The 17,389-nt window shown below is 50.1% G+C and overlaps 1 protein-coding gene across 1 annotated transcript in view; it reads left to right on the forward strand.

Annotated features, from left to right (window-relative positions):
* Window positions 1-17,389, forward strand: part of TACC2 (transforming acidic coiled-coil containing protein 2) — a 201,923-nt gene that overhangs the window by 35,618 nt on the left and 148,916 nt on the right. Inside the window, exons 4-5 of the mRNA XM_061162812.1 lie at window positions 6,501-11,762; window positions 12,312-12,425. Of these exons, the coding sequence (XP_061018795.1) occupies window positions 6,501-11,762; window positions 12,312-12,425 (5,376 nt within the window). The remainder of the gene's footprint in view (window positions 1-6,500; window positions 11,763-12,311; window positions 12,426-17,389) is intronic.

Here is a 17,389-nt window from a genome sequence, read left to right on the forward strand (position 1 = left end):
TGCCCCCAATCCCTCCCATCATCAGGGTCTTTTCCAGTGAGTCAGCTCTTCGCATGAGGTGGCCAAAGTATTGGAGTTTCAGCTTCAGCATCAGTCCTTCCAATGAACACCCAGGACTGATCTCCTTCAGGATGGACTGGTTGGATCTCCTTGCACTCCAAGGGACTCTCAAGAGTCTTCTCCAACACCACAGTTCAAAAGCATCAATTTTTCAGCTTGGGGGCAAAATGAGGACTATAGGCTGGGAGACAGAATTTCAGAGAACTCTGAGGAACTGCTCCAAAGAGTTGGGGGAAAGTCAGTGTTATATATGATTTCAGTGAAGGGGGTTATGTGCAGTCAAGCACACATCTTGGTAGAAGCTTGCTGCTCGTCAAGAGAAGATGTCTCCATTAATGATTTTAGTCTTTTTCTAGATATGCAAGTGAAAAAACTGGTTTTAAAACTCAACATTCAAAAAACAAATATCCAAAAAAAAAAAAAAAAAAACCCAAACAAATATCATATCATCCGGTCTCATTCAGTTCAGTTCAGTTCAGTTCAGTCCGGTCTCATTACTTTGTAGCAAATAGATGGGAAAAAAGTGGAAACAGTGTCAGACTTTATTTTCTTGGGCTCCAAAATCACTGCAGATGGTGATGGCAGCCACAAAATTAAAAGATGCTTGATCCTTGGGAGGAAAGCTACAACAAACCTAGATGACATATTAAAAAGCAGAGATATTACTTTGCCGACAAAGGCCTGTATAGTCAAAGCTGTGGTTTTTCCAATAGTCATGTATGGACAGTGAGAGCTGGACAATAAAAAAGGCTGAGCACTGAAAACTTGATGCTTTTGAACTGTGGTGTTGGAGAAGACTCTTGAGAGTCCCTTGGACTGCAAGGAGATCCAACCAGTCCATCCTAAAGGCGATCAGTCCTCGGTATTCATTGGAAGGACTGATGTTGAAGCTGAAACTCCAATACTTTGGCCACCTGATGCAAAGAGCCGACTCATTGGAAAAGACCCTGATGCTGGGAAAGATTGAGGGCAGGAGGAGAAGGGGACGACAGAGGACAAGATGGCTGGATGGCATCACCAACTCGATGGACATGAGTTTGAGCAAGCTCAGGGAGATAGCGAAGGACAGGGAAGCCTGTTGTGTTGCAGTTCATGGGGTCGCAAAGAGTCAGACATGACTGAGCGACTGAACAACAACTTATCCATCCATACATCCATCTATTCATGCACACATCCATCCATCCACTGACACATTCATACAGTCAATGTTTGCTATATGCCAAGCACCAGGGATACAGTACTTAAAAGAAGCAAGGCCCAGTCTTCATCATACTCCAGAAGGAGGAGAAATGGTCATCCTTCTTGATGGTAGCCATGACTAGTGCCGTCACATGATGGGTCTGTCAAAGGAGATCTGATCCCAGAGGCCAGGCCAGGGAGGCTTCATTGAGAAGTAGACTGGGTCTGAGATTCTCAGGGAGAAGCAGGAGGGCTCCAGCTCCAGGGAGATGCAGGGATGGAGAGCTCTGTGTGGATTGCATCCGGAAAGGCAGGCTGGGGGCACAGCTGACTGCAAACTGAAGTCATCACCGGAGGGTCTTCCCACGAGGGTGACGGGATCAGGCTTTCATGTCTAAGCCGTAGTTCTGGCTGCAGCCTGGAGAAGAGAGTGCAGGGGCCGGCCTGGGTGGGAGAAGAGTTTGCCACCCTGGTCCAGGAGAGGCGAGGCCAGCAAGTACGAAGCAGCCAGAGGCGGCAGGAGCCTGGAGCCAGGCGGGGCTTGATCTCACTTTGCACCAGGAGCTCTGCGTGAGACCCAGGTCTGGTCTGGAAGCTCTGTGTGGATATTTTTTCATTTGTGCACCGAGGGGCGGGGTGACATCCACTCTGCCTGGCTACTGTGTGGATAAAATGTCATCAGAACTGAAAAGTGCTTAGCGTGGGCTTGGCCTTAGTAAATACGCAGGATGTGGCAGCTGTCCATCTTGGCGATTTTGCTTTATGGTTTTGCTGGTTCCCTTGAAGCCTGGTAGTGCAGAGACCATGTTTGTTTTTCCCCCAGCCAGTCTCCTTCCTCTTCTCAAGCATTCCTAGTTGGCTTGAGTGTGCGTCTTCGGAACTACGCCTTAGGAACCCATCTGGATGTGATTGTCTCCAGCTCGGGTGGTGGGGAGGGCCTTCTCTGCATCTCCATCATCTGCTCAGCCCTTTGCTGCAGCGAATCAGCCCTCCTCCCAGGTCTCCGGACCCCGTGCCTCTCCCTTTGTTGGCGGGGGGCTTCAGGGCTGCACCGGGGAGGCTGTGGTCCATGCTGTGCTCTGCCCTCCTCAGCTCAAAGGCAGTGCCCTCCCCCCTTTGGACTGAGAGCCTTGCATTTAGAACACGCTGCCCAGCCCACAAGAGCTCGCCTTTAGATTCTGAGCTGAACCTCCATCCTACACACTTTTTATTCCATCTTGAAGCACAAAAGGACATTGTGCAAGCTCCAATTAATACAGGGCCCTTACAGATCACTTTGTAGAATTTTTCCTGCCCTTGGGCAAATCTCCTCCTGGTGAGTGACTTTAATCTGGTTTAAAAATTGGCTTCTGATGGGCAATCACAGAGATTACAGGTGCTCAGTTCAGGTGAAAGAAAGCCAAGACTGGGTCCTTATTTTGAAGGGAGTCCGTGTTCATATTCTGGGGAATGTTATTCCTGGTCGCTCTCTTATAAGACCCGCAGGTCTTCAAGGTGCCCCAGTGGAGTGAATTTTTCATCCTGTCCCCAGACGGTCATGACTTCAGGCAGCCTGAAGGGAAGTCACACACTCTCCTGAGTTGGCCACTGCTCTCAGAGGCAAATCAGTAAAGCCGCTTTGTTCTTTTGTTGCCAGCGCAGAGGGAGCTGTGTTCTGTGCTTCTTGAACAGGCAGACATCAGTAGGAATGCTTCATTTCTGAATTTCATGCCATTAATCTCATTAGCTACTAAATGATTTGACCCCCCACTTAATGAGTGGAACACAGTTAAGCATAAAATGCCTATTAAAAGGAAAATAGCCAGGTTCACAAGTATAGAGTTGCTGGTTCTGGAACAATCCATTGAATTTCAGAAATTCCGCTCTGCAGAGGTCAAGTCAAGGAATGTTACCTGCAGTTCTAGTGGTTTCACTCCTGTCCATCAGCACAGGGCCAGGACTCTCCATGGGCATGTCTGCCCTAGTGACCACTTGTGGGTTGGAGAGATTCATGTAACTTAACCCTCTTTAGTTTTCCCTTCTTTGCTCTTGTGAGCCCTGCTTTTTGTCTGAAAATGCTAATCTTGTTCAGATAGTAGCCAACTCTCTCTCGGGTCCATCTGAAATATTTTCAGTGTCATATGTGCAGAGGCATTACTTTACCATTAAGGTCTGTCTAGTCAAAGCTATGGTTTTTCCAGTAGTCATGTATGGATGTGAGAGTTGGACTATAAAGAAAGCTGAGCACTGAAGAATTGATGCGTTTGAACTGTGCTGTTGAAGACTCTTGAAAGTCCCTTGGACTGCAAGGAGATCCAGCCAGTCCATCCTGAAGGAGATCAGTCCTGAATATTCATTGGCGGGACTGATGTTGAAGCTGAAACTCCAATAATTTGGCCACCTGATGCAAAGAACTGACTCATTTGAAAAGTCCCTGATGCTGGTCAAGATTGAGGGCAGGAGGAGAAAGGGATGACAGAGGATGAGATGATTGGATGGCACCACCAACACAATGGCCATGAGTTTGAGTAGGCTCCGGGAGTTGGTGATGGACAGGGAAGCCCTGTGTGCTGTAGTCCATGGGGTAGCAAAGAGTCAGACACAACTGAGCATCTGAACTGATACTGAACTGATGTGCAGAGATGGGCATTAAATCAGGATGACTGGTGTAATGACACCTGTACACACCTCCTTCGAGGTTGTCATGTGATGTCATGTATACTTCATAGGTGAGGGGCTTGGTGAGAGGCTAGAATGGAGTCAGGCAAAGAGCCTCTTGCCTTCTGCCTCAGTTCATTCAGGTTGCTATAAACATGCCATAGACTGGATGGCTTAGCCAACAGACACGTGTTTCTTGTGATGCTGGAGGCTAGAAATCTAATATCTAGGTGCCAGCAGATTTCAAATCTGGTGAGGACCCACTTCCTAGTGCATAGGTGGATGCCTTCTCTGGGGGTCCTCACATGGCAGAAGGGTCAAGGGAACTCTCTGGGAATCTCTTTTCAGTTCAGTTCAGTCACTCAGTCATGTCCGACTCTTTGCAATCCCATGAGCCACAGCATGCCAGGCCTCCCTGTCCATCCCCAACTGCCGGAGTCTACCCAAACCCATGTCCATTGAGTCAGTGATGCCATCCAGCCATCTCATCCTCTGTTGTCCCCTTCTCCTCCTGCCCTCAATCTTTCCCAGCATCTCTTTTTAAAGGGCACTAATCCCTTCATGGGGGCTCCACCCTTATGACTAACACCTTCCAAAGACCCTTCTTTCCTAATACCATTGAGAGGGTTAATAGGTAGGAAGGCCAGAGGTCCACAAATGGTGGGAGGAAATAAACTGCAAGTGGCAGACATTTTTTTTCCCCCTTCTCTGTTGAGGACACTTGGTTCTGCCTGAACTGAATTTTTTTCAAACCTTGAGATAACCAATGGGTTTTTCTTACAGAAGTGTTTTTCTTGAGCTATGTTAATGAAACTATGTATTTGCTTTGATATGTGCCTTTCTTCAAACCGGTTTGCCTAAGAGGAACCTTTTTTTTTTTTTTTTTTTCTTTTCTCAGACCTTGGGCTGATAATGGTGAGGCAAACCAATATTCATGTCAATTGTTTTATGGCCAGGGATGACACACCTTGTTCCATTCTATCTCAGAAATGCATGTTGTGGGAGAGGGGCCTGGTGAGACTCCCTCAGCCTTGAGGTGTCTCTCTTGTCTGATTAACAGCCTACTAACAGACATAAAACACCTTGCTAAAAACTAGCAAGCAGGCACTCTTTCTGTCCCCTTCTGATGTCTGTGTCAGAAGTTTTCCCTATCTCTTATTATGCTTTAATAATAAAACGTTGCTACACAAAAGCTCCTTGTAGTCAAGCCTCATCTCTGTCCCCAGATTGAATTCTCCTTCGGAGGCCACAAATCCCAGTGTAGCACATGGCTTGCAACCTCAACCTTTCACCATCATCTTGGGGATTAGTTTTCAACATATGAATTTTGGGGGACACAAACATTCAGTCTCCCTCCTTAAAAGTTTTTGCTTTTGGAGGCATAGAATGAATAAGAAGATCATGGTCCGTCAGATTCAAGCTTAATTCCTCTGTTCTCAGGGTTCTTCTCTGCAAAATGGCAATAGTAATATCCACCTTGCAAGGCTATTGGTAGGGTTAAATGAGAGATAATCCATGTAAAGCACTGATGTTCAATAAATTTCATCCATTAGTATTTTCCCAACTTTTCATTTTGGAAAATTTGAAGCCTTAAAAATGTTGAAAGGAAAAAAAAAAAAATGTTGAAAGGACAGTAGAATGATATCCAACATATCCATTGCAGTAGTTTGTTCACAATGCCATAAGAGAATCCCACAGACTGGGTAGCTTCAACAACAGAGTTTTGTTTTTTCACAGTTCCAGAGGCTGGAATGCCAAGGTTAGGGTGCTGGCAGAGGTGGCTTCTGTTGAGACCTTTCTTCTTGGTTTGCAGATGGCACCTTCCTGCTGTGTTTGCTATGGCCTGTTTGTCTGTATGAGTAACTCCTGGTGTCCCGCTTCTTCTTACAGGGACGTAAGCTCTCCTGGGTTAGCACCCCACTCTTATGACCTCACTTAAATCTAATCACCTCCTTAAAGGCCCTATGTCCACATACACAGTCACATTATGGATTAGGACTTCAATATGGATTTTCAGGGGGACACAGCTCAGTCCATAATTGTTTTTGTTCAGTCACTGAGTCACACCCAACTCTTTGTGACCTCACAGCATGCCAGGTAGGCTTCCCTGTCCTTCACTATCTCCCAGACTTTGCTGAAACTCCTGCCCATTGAGTTGGTGATGCCATCCAACCATCTCATCCTCTGTCATCCCCTTCTCCTCCTGCCTTCAATCTTTCCCAGCCTCAGGGTCTTTTCCAGTGAGTTGGCTTTTTGCATCAGGTGGCCTAAGTATTGGAGCTTCAGCTTTAGTATCAGTCCTTCTAATGAATATTCAGGGTTGATTTCCTTTAGGATGGACTGGTTTGATCTCCTTGCTATTTAATTTCCCTATTCACTACTGACCAGCATGGAAAACCTCAGACTGAATGTTTGAGATTCTCTGCATTGATTATTGGAGAAAGTCATGGTTATGGGTGCGGTAGGATGGGGAGGGGGCTCTCTTCATGGGGAGGATGAGCCGCATGCGGATGGTGTGTTCCGTGCTTTGGTGGGAGAGGGGCGGGGTGATTCTGCCTGTGCTCTACGCTCTCCTTGCCCTCCATGAGAACTGATGAAACGTTAAATGTTTTCATTGTTGGCAGCGTCTGGCACGGAGGTTCCAGCTCTGCTTCTGAGGGTGCTGCCAGCCCAGACCCCTGCCTCGTGTCCCCGGAGGTGACTGAGCCGAGAGAGCACCCACAGGCAGCCAGGGGCGCAGAAGATTCTCCACGTCCCAGTGCACCAGAGCCCCAGGAACGGGAGAGTCCCTCGTCCTCCATGCGCTTTGCCGAGGGCTCCCCGGAAGGTTGCTTGGCGAGCCCAGAAGGGGAACATGAAGGTTGGCCCCTGGTTCAACACCCTCAGAGGGAACCTTCTCCAAATGGCCCAGGAGAGGCGCCGGCAGCCCCTGTCCCTCAGGACGACAACTCGACTCAGAACAAGGTGGTTTTTGTCGTCCCTGGTGCCGGAGGAGAGACAGGCTCGAAGGACGAAGAAGGGCAGAGACTGTCTTCCTCCAGCTCCACTGATGAGTTGGCAGGAGTTCCACCAACTGCTTCTCCAGAGCCGATGAAGGTGCGGCTCTGTGGGGAGGATGCCCGGCCTGGTGATTTCAACTCCCAAGGGCAAGAGGCTGCAGCTGGCTTTCCATGGCCAGAGTCCCTGCAGGGAGCCCCCAAGGCCCCTGCTGCCCAACTAGGCCAAGAGGGCTCAGCCAGCCTGGAGGAGCCTCCCCTAAAACCCGTGACCTCAACCTCCCAAGAGCTAGCCCCCGAATGCCCAGTGGAGGGGCCTCCTCAGGATTTCACCGATGAGGCGGGATTCCTCGGGCCCTGCCCTCCCACTGGGACCAGTTCAGGGGCCGCCCACGAACTTGAAGGGAAGGCCGATTCCCAGGAAAGCTGCCAGCAGCCGATGGGAGCGCTCCCGCCTGCAGAGCTGCCCTGGGATTCACCGGGTCCTGCCCTGGCGCCAGGGGACAAGGGCTCTTGGGAGGAGACTCTGGGTGCCTGTGATGCTCAGGGTCACTCGCAGACCGGGAGCCAAGATGCTGAGCCCGGTCAAGTCACCTGGGCGGCGACAGCTGACCAGCCGGAGGGAGTTTTGTTCATGAGCCCTGAGCCTGCCCCACATGCCGCAACCAAGGATGCGGGTCCAGCTTCAAGCCTCCCCTCCCTGCCAGCGGCTCTGGCCTCCGTGGCTGCAGAACAAGTCAGGGAGATGGTTTCCGTGACCGAGATGCCTGTTCTCACAGATCTGGCTACAGAGAGGGTAGAAGCAGGGTTGTCAGGACTGAAGAAGCAAGCATCAGACCTCAGAGGAGAAGGAGAGGGTCGGGAAGGAGGCCCCAGAGAGATTCCTGCTCCTGCCCCCCTGGAGGAAAGGGCAGAGCTTGGGAATAGGGAGCTAAGCCATGAAGTCCAACCAAAGGTTCCAGCTCTCCCCACTCCCAGCGTATCAGATGAGAGTGCCAGCAGGTCACTAGGGCCGAAGGATGAAGCCAAGGCCCCTGAAGACCCAGCTGTGGCTGAGAAGGAAAGCAGAGACTCTGGGGCTGATCCTAGAGGACAGGGAGCAGCCCCAGGGCCCATTGATGGTGCAGATCCTGGGAATCTACAGGCAGAGCAACCCGAGGCCTGGGGCTGCAAGCCTGATCCAGAGGTGGAAAAGGACGAGGTTTCACAGCTGCCTGGAGATGAGACCACAGGCCTTCCAAACACAGTCCTAGCACAGCCACTCGGAGAGGAGATCCCTGGGCATGCGGACAGGTCCGACTCTCCCTCAGAAGATGCAGCTTGGAACGTGGTGGCCCATGGAATGATGGGAGAATCCCAAGTGGTCCACGCATCAGGCTCACTGCACAAGCTCCCTGAACAGCATCCTGGCCCACTCTCTGGACCAGAAGGAGCTGGTGAACGTGTTCTTCCCCGGGGAGCCATTTGGGCGGGGCCGGGACCGCAGACCAAATGTCCCGACACCCTTCAGGACGTGGAGGGACTGGGAAGAATGGACTCTCTTCCTGCTTTAGAATCTGAGAAATCGGATTTCCTGTCGGTTCCTGCTCCAGAGGTCGTCCCCAAAGCCCAGGAGGTGGAGAGCATGCCTGAAATAAAGTCAGGGAGCCACCCATCCGCACAGAGGCCCGGCCATGGGGAGGGGGAGGGCTCGCTGACACTCCCTCACCCCCATGGGCTGGGGCATGACGCAGCTGGACAGGAAGTCCATGCTGATGGGCCCCCTCCCCCCGAGGAAGAGAACTGGGCAGTGGACTGTGGGCTCACAACGCTCAGCCCAGAGCAAAATCGGCAGGGAAACTTATCCCACCTGGGGGACAGCAGCATAGAAGTGATTGCATCCGAGAGACCCTTACTGTGTCCTGAGAACCATCTCCAGATATCCCAGACACACCCAGAAGCATCAGTCTTTGATATGCTCAGGGAGACATCCCAACAGTGCGAAAGCAAGGAAGAGACTTATCCAGGTGATATGGATTTTAACATCCTGGGTGCAGATTCTCCTCAAACCCACATACCTGTGGAACCTCGGGAAGATGTGAGCTTATCCACTCATGGAGGAAAGGAACGGGCTTCTGAAACAGAACTTCAAAGTGAACTTCGCAAAGGCAGTCTGTCTGATGCTCCGAGTTCAGCTCCTGGGGACACAGTTCTGGAGAATCCCGCAACCGAGAAGTCGCAGTTGTCAGCACCCACAAGGCCTGAGTTGCCTGCACTCAGGGAGAAGGGGCAAGACGGAGAATGCAGCATCAGTCAGCTGTCCAGGAGCTCATCTCCTGCAGTGGACACCTTCCAAGACCCTTCTCTTGCAGGTAGCTTGAACAGAAAGGAACATAGCTGTACTGGGCAGGGGCCACACGAGTCCCAACAGGAGCTGGTTGATGGGCTGAATGCCGGCAGCCAGCATGAAGAAGCATGTCTTGAGGACGCAGGCATTTCAGGAGCAGCTGACTCTTGGCCCCAACTCCAGGACTTGGGCAAGACAGAGAAGGCAAGTGGAAACACCGTGGGGGCCCCGCCTTGTCGGCCTGACTCAGTAGCTCTCCCAGAGACAGCTCACTGCCGGCCGGTTCCAGCACCTGCCAGCCCCCGAGCCACACCCACCCAGGATGCCCCAGTGAGAGAGGCAGGTGAAGAAACCCAGGAGGGCGGGCAGCAACCGGGGTTGGTCCCACAGAAGGAAATGGAGCACCTCACTGCCTCGGATGCAGAGGTCCCGGAGCTTTCTGGGATTTTCCCATCAGCCAAGGATCAAGGTGCGGATGGTGCTGAGACTTGTGGGAAGGCGGACAGAGGAGCCCTGGGGATGTGGCAGGCTCTGGGGGAGCCAGGCTCCCTCCAAATAGAGCAGCGCCCCTCCCCTGGGGAGGAAGCCTCTACCCCTGCTACAGGTGAGCAGCTCTCGGCCAACTGCCAGGATGTCTGGCCTGTAGCTAGGGAGCTGGCTGGGAGTCCCAGGAGCCTGGTGGATCTTTCTGCAGCGCAGGTTGCCCCTGACTCAAAGAGGCTCCTGCCGTCTGGACCCCCGGAGGAGGCTGCCCCTGGCACTCCTTACCTGCACATCGAGGGTGCTGCCAGGAAAGGGCTGGAAGATAGTGTCGTGAAAGCTGTCTCACCCCAAGGCCCCGGAGCCCCTGGTGAAAGCCCTTGTTCCACTCGGGAGCTCCTGCTTGCCTCGGAAAAGGCCTCCTCCACAGAGGGCTCTGCTGAGTCCTCCCTCTTGCAAGCAGGAGCTGCAGGTGAGGGAATCTCTGCAGCGCCAGCCAGCCCCAGAAGCCCCAAAGCTGGGACATCAGAGGGTCCTGTGGACTCCGTGCCCTACCTGGACAGGATGCCGTTTCTGGCCAAGGGTAAGCAGACCACAGGGGAGGAGAAGTGGTCAGGAGCTCCCGGTGCAAGTGCTGAGCCCAGTGAAATTCCAGCATGCCCTGTCAGTGAGGAGAGCAAGGCAGGGGAAGCAGCAAGAGAGACCAAGGGCAGCGAGGAGAGGAGGCTAGAGCCTTCCAAGGATCCCAGGCGGGGAGCATCAGCTGGTATAGACGCCAGCTGCAGGCAGACTGGGATGCTCGCTGGGTTGCCTGATTTCAGGGAGCACATCACCAAGATCTTCGAGAAGTCTGTACTTGGAGCCCTCACCACCGATCAGCCTCAGAGCACAAAGGGAGAAAAGGTGGGAGCCGGGAAGAGGGTGATGGAGAAGGGCCTCATGGTGCCAAGACCAGAGAAGCTTCCAGATGCAATTCAAGGAGTGGCCATCGCCCCTCTCCCCACCCTTCCCGCTGGTCTCTGGGTGGACTCGAAGGGGAAGAAGCAAGAGCTGACTGTGGAGGCTGAGATTTCTCGTCTGGGTCCCCAGGATCTAGCTCCAGGAAAGCTGCCGGGGCTGGCCTGGCTGGCTGCAGAGCACAACCTGCTGGGCGCCAGTGTCGGGAAGGAAATGAGCGAGGCCCTGCAGATGCTGGCGGACAGCGAGAAGCCGGAGGGGGCCGGGGAAGGCTGGTGGCCTGGACCTGGAGGAGTCCCGGCCCATTCACAGCAGCCAGATGGCCCACAGGAATCAGCTTCGGGTCTGTCTTCACAAGCAGCATCTCCAAAGATTTCCGGGGCTGACTTGCAGGTGGCTCCCCAGAGCCATGGAGAAGGGGATTCAGGTCCAGATGACAGGATTCCTTCTGGAAAACAGTGCCAGCAAACAGCCCACTGGGACAGTCAACCCAGAGAAGATGGTGCCCGGGGCTCTTCTTACCCAGGGGCTCTGGGTGACACGCCAGGATCCACCTCTGCCCAGGGAGCATCTCCCCACGGGGACGTCCCACCTCTGCCCGAGGCCATCAGTGAGCCCTGCACCCCAGACCCGCTTGGGGGTGAGAGGAGGCGTGTAGGTGCAGCTGGCGTCTCAGAAACACAAGATGCCCTGGGCACCCAGGGCGCCCCGGATCCCCCAGCTGGGGAAGTGGCAGAGAATCTGCTGGAGCCCGGCTTGGAAGCTGGAGCTGCTGGGGAAGCAGAGGGTGACGTCACTTTGAGCACAGCTGGGACCGGGGCACGTGTGTCTGAGGACCTGCCTGAAACAGGTACTACGAGAATGTTCTCCGGTGTGGCTGCTGCCTCGGCTGTGCCAGGAAGCCCTGGGTACCCAGGCTGCTCAGAAGGGGCTCTGAGGATGGATGCTGAGGTCGCCCCAGATGGGGGCCGCCCGGCTGGGCCCCCACAGGCCGAGGAGCAACCCAGGCCTGAGCTCCCTGCTTTTGCGGAAGATGGGAAGATGGGTGTCTCCTCACCCCCAGAACCTGACGAAACTCGGGACCTGAAGCAGCAAAACCTGGATCCAGAAGCACTGGACGCTGAAAGGTACTTAAAATAAATTCACACACTAATGCAGGGACAGCCGTAAAAGTGATTCCCATTTTTAAAAGTCAAAGTGATGAGTGGCTTTAAAGAAGCTACATTTTTCCGTATCTAATTTTTTAAACTTCCCTGCTTACAATCTCTGGATGTGCTGAGAGTCTGAAAACGTGAGAAATGGTTCGGAGGCGTGGGAGTTGTCTGTTTAACACATCTTTTTTCCTTTTCTTGTATTCTTTAATTCTTCTAACTGAAACTGTAAAGCATGAAATGTTTACAGGCCAGCAGTGGACTGTGGGGTCATAGGTTATGGTCAGTCAGAATGTTTTTCTGGTGTCCAGATACATGCTTTTGAATCTGGATTTATTTATGCAGAGAGGCCTAAACGATCCCAAAGCATCTCAAAGCCTTTCACTGCCTGAAGCTAATTTTTTTTTTTCCTAGAGATTTTCACCAAGTAGCCACTTAAAGCTTAAACTGGGAAATGGGCTTTTCAATAGCACATGGAGAGAAGTGCCCTTTCTAAGATGTATTGCTTTCTTTACATTATCCCAGAAAGAGCCCCAAGGCTGGCCCATCCACGTTACCTTTGGTTCCTGAGAAGGATGCTCCAGACATCACGGACAAGGTTATTTCAGATGATGCCAACAGTGCGGGAGGAGCAGAAAGGTCAGTGAAAAGGGATCAGCCTTTGGAGAACCCTGCCTTCCTTTGGGAGAGACATGCTGGATGTTTTGCAAAGGATAGTACTGCTAATGTATGCGTCTTAATCTAAGAAAGACACACCTCGCCGTTCCGATTCTTTATACAGTGCCTGAGAGAACTGTGATCTTCATTGCTTGTATAAAGGAGTTGTTTTCACATCTGAGCTTATCTTTGTTTTTCTTAACATCTTTATTGAGACGTAATTCACATACCATCTCATTTGCTTATTTAAGGTATACAAGTCAGTGGCTTTTAATATAATCACAGAGTTGTGCAATTCTCATCTCAGTATTCAATTTTAGAACATTGTCATCCCCTCCAAGAAACCCTTCACCCCTTAGACAACATGCCCCATATCTCCCAACTCTCTGAGCCTGACACCTCCTAATCTAGTTCATTACCTTTTGAGGTAAACAGATTCAAGTCTGATTTAATCTTCAGCAGGAATGTCTAATCACCAACAGCAGTCATGCCCCTAGAGATCTCGGGAGGAGGACAAATGACAGATGCAACAAGGAATCCCACACCTTCACACTTTGCAGTGTACCTGCCTGTTCTTTCCTAAGTGAAACGCCACCCGTGGCTGGGCATGAGCTGCTGCTGGGAAATGACATCCTTCAGGGGAGAGGGAGGTGCTTTGGGCATAGACACATTCTGAACAAGCTTTGCAGCATCCTTAGCTCTTTGGCTCCTCCAGAGCTCTGTGTGTGTGTGTGTGTGTGTGTGTGTGTGTGTGTGTGTACACACACACACGCAGGCACATGCTCATGTGAGCAAGGAGGGGTTGGATTTTAAATTAGTACCTGTGGCTAGCCCAGAGTATCCTACCAAACAGCTGCAGGCATTTTGTAAATGATTTAATGCATATTTTGCACACACCAAAAGAATGCATGATCACCTGTTTTTCGAGTCTGAGCACTTCCACCCAACTGCCTTGCCTTCCAAAAGAGGGCAACTCTCATAACTCTGGGCCAACAGGGTTGCAAGTCCTGTTGCCAAGACAGATGCAAGTTTAATCTGCACTGGACACTTGTCTCTGCTGCTGACTTAGCACAAAATTCCCCACAGCCCTTGCTCATATGTATTTTTGACATTCCCAGTAAAAGTGTAGGAAAAGATGTCTAATTTGAAAAATCCTCCCCTTCCTCTCCCCACAAATGCTATATATTAGCTCTTTCTTCAGTCCCCGGATGTTTTATCAACCTTCCCGGAGAACAAGAAGATCTTAGGACCAGGCATATAGTGATTCAATAAATATTTCATGACTCGATGTTTTAATCACTTTTAATTTAAAAATTATATTTTCTAAATTAACATTAGATATGTGTAAGATGTAGAAAAAATATAAGGAAAAAGAAAAAAATCCACAGCCCCACCACCTAATGATTACAGGTATTTATGATGTTAGTATGTGCACAAACACATTATGTTGGGGTAGTTTCATCCACTGTTGTTTTTTTGTTTTTTTCTGTTTAAATTCTCAGAGTTCTTTTTTCCTGCTGCCATCAGAACTCTTTGCAGACATAAATCTTAGTGGCTTAAAGTGTATGACTTATCATAGTTTACAGAGCAGTAGATATTGACCTTAATATAATGGGTGTTCTGTGCACTTTGCTCTGGTTGAGGATTTGTTGGGTGATAGACTTTCAGATTCTCGAGTTGTGTTGTTTATTTTGGCAGCCCTGGTCACATGTGTCCGGAGATGTGCTGTGAGGGTAAAACGCATCTCAGATGTTGAAGATTTAGTGTTGATAGCTTATGGTGAGCAATGTCGGATTTGTGATCTCTGAAGAAGATTTAGCTTCGGGACCAGGGACCAGGCTAGATCACTCAAGAGCTTTTGTGTAGCAGAGTTTTATTAAAGTCTAAAAAGGGACAGAGAAAGTTTCTGACACAGACATCACGAGGGGGATGAAGAGTGCCCCACTCGCTTGTCTTAATTAAAGCCTTAAATGCTTTTACCAGACCCACTCCCTCAACATACCTTTCAAATTAACAAGATTAGAACTAACAGTAGAAAGGTCTTACCATACCCATTCCCACAACCTACATCTTTTGTTTTATTGTGTAATCATTAGCTCTGGGCTGAAAGAAAATAACATCTTATGTGACTAAGGCTAAGGAATGTAGGAAAAAAAGTTTGTCCTTTTCTCCTCCTTGAGAGCCCTGGACCCCTTTCTCCTTCTCAAGGGCCCTGGACCCCTTCCTCCTCGAGGGCCCCAGACTCCTTATCAGTCTATCTAAGGATTGACTCTCTCAGTGTGAAAAAAATAATATAGGGAATTCTTTAGGTCCAGTGGTTAGGAGATCTTTGAGATCCCATGGACTGTAGTCTGCCAGGCTCCCCTGTCCATGGGATTTTTCAGTCAAGAATACTGGAGTGGGTTGTCATTTCCTCCTCCAGGGGAATCTTCCCAACCCATGGTCCACTTCTATTTGGATCACTTGCTTTGCTCTGGTCCTTGAAGGAAATGAGGATGGAAGAGGGCTCACCTTTCCTGTGCTTTGGGTTCTTAGGAAAAAGGCCTGCTACTCTCCCATTGGCTGAGGATTTCCAAAAAGAATTCCAGGTGGGGTGACCTCTGGCTCCCCTCCCTCGAGGGCAATTACAGGGGCAGCCACATCTGAGCAAATGGACCACAACAGAGTCTACTTTATACCTAAGTAACAATCAAAGGTCTCCAGAAGGTACAGACCAGCACTGTCCAATTGAAATAGGACATAAGCTACAAATATAATCTTAAATTTTCTAGTAGCAGCATTCAAAACAAATAGAAATTATTAAAATTTTAAAATTAATTTTAATAATACATTTTAAGTAACACAATATGTGGACTTCCCTGGTGGCTCAGTAAAGAACTTGCCTGCCAATTCAGGAGATGTGGGTTCGATCCCTGGGTTGGGAAGATCCCCTGAGGAAGGAAATGGCAACCCACTCCATATTATTGCCCAGGAAACCCCGTGGACAGAGGAGCCTTGCAGGCTGCTGTCCTTGGGGTTGCAAAACGGTCAGGTGTGTCTTACCAACTAAACAACAGCAACAAAACCCAATATCTGACAGATACTGTCACTTCAACATGCAATCAATATACAAATTATTAACTTGGTATTCTGCATTCTTTTTTTCATATGAAGTCTCTGCATGCTGGGGTGTATTTTGTAACCACAGCACATCTCTGTTTGGACTGGTCACACACCAAGCCCTCACCAGTTCCATACAGCGTGTGGCTGCCGCCTGGGACACCCCAGCTCCTCCCAGAGCTCTCAGAGTCATCGAATGATCCATAAGGCCAAGCCTTCCCACGGGGCCCCCAAAGGCCCTCCTCTCTCAGCCCAGCAACTTCATTCCTACTTTAACCCCAGTGCTGGGAATGCTTCTTTGCCTTGGGGGGAAGCTCAGTAGCTCCGGTCCCTTTCACCCTGAGGGAGCCACGCTGTGGATCTGAGCAGGCCTCAGAGAAGGTCTGGCCAAAGTCGGGTGTGTGCGTCCTGGGAGCGGCAGGGGCTGCACACGAAGGTGAATTTGGCAGCGGTGTGGGGGAGGTTGTGTGGTCACGCTGTGGCAGATGCTACCAGGAGCTGGTTGGTGGTGGAGTTTGGGTTCACACCCAGCTGTGCCCCTTCCTGGTTCCATATTTAATTTCAGTTTGCCCATCTGTAGAACGGGGAGATCACAGCTGTAATTGCTTCCCTGAGTTTCAGTGAGGGCTAAGATAAGTGATCAAATGCATCCGTGGTATGTTCCGGCTCAGCCAGAGGTTAGGTTTCCTCTTTTCAATTCTGTGGGACGGGCTTTTATCCTGCAGTGAACTGAGTGGCTAGTGTTCATCTTCCTGGGGTTGAGGTTCCAGCCTGGCCGTCTTTCTTTTCCAGAACTAACTTCTTTGTCTGTTAAAATGTCTTCATGGCAGAGGAGAGGGAATTTTTTCTTACCCTCTACTGCCCACAAAGATCTGCTTCAAGTTTAAAAATTTTGAGATTGTGTTTTATTGTAAAACTTCATGTGTGTTTTTTTTTATTGTGTCTTGTATTGTATTTCAACATAAAAATAATGCTTTGAGTTGCCATGAGAAGAAGCAAGTCAAAACCAGATTTTCTACTCTCTTGGTTATCGGGTGACTCAGTTCTATTGAATCTACTGAAATTTGGAGATTCTTTTGACTTGGTTAGAGCTGATCCCACCAATCAGACTCCGTACCTAAGAAGTGTCTCTTTTCTGTCTTGGCAACAGGATCATTTGATAACTCAATCTCATTTCCATGTAGGTGCAGGGAGCACAGGTATTTTGCTGCTTTATTTCCCACCTTTTGAAGTCAGATTGGGCCTGCTGGTGCATGTGCTGTGGGGACCCTGTGGCTTTGCTCACCTCCACCTAAGGGGTACATGTACATCCGACTCCGAGAAACTGGCGATGACAGACAGCTTGGCTGTGGATTTCTATATATGTCGTGTGGTCCCTCCCTGTGGAAGATTCTGGAACCCATAGATTTTATTTTTAGAATGTTCTACAGAAGAGGCTTGAATGATTTTGACTTTGTATCCATCCAACTGTCTTCAGGGGATGGAAAGTCTATTGTTAGAATTTGCCACTTTGCTTTCACACCACTGATGATCAGATGTGTAGTTCTGAATCCATTGTGGACATCACCAGGCTTGCTTTTGCTGAATATTTATTTCAAGAGGTCTCTCTTTTCTTCCATTTGAGGATTTGGCTGGAAAGGTATCATTTTCAATTACTAGTGCATTTGAGAGAATTAAATCATTCCCAGATGCTTCAGGTCTTTGAGTCCACCTAGGCTCAGCCACAAGGGGCAGTTGGTTGAGGAGCTGAGGAGGGGGGGACCAGAGAGGTCCAGCGGCCTCTTGCCCAAGAGGCCCTGGCTGGACCTGAAGGCGGGGCTGGAGTGGGTTGCCACCCTTCCTCCTAC

The sequence above is a fragment of the Dama dama genome, chromosome 15 (genome assembly GCF_033118175.1).
Source record: "Dama dama isolate Ldn47 chromosome 15, ASM3311817v1, whole genome shotgun sequence".
NCBI lineage: Eukaryota > Metazoa > Chordata > Mammalia > Artiodactyla > Cervidae > Dama > Dama dama.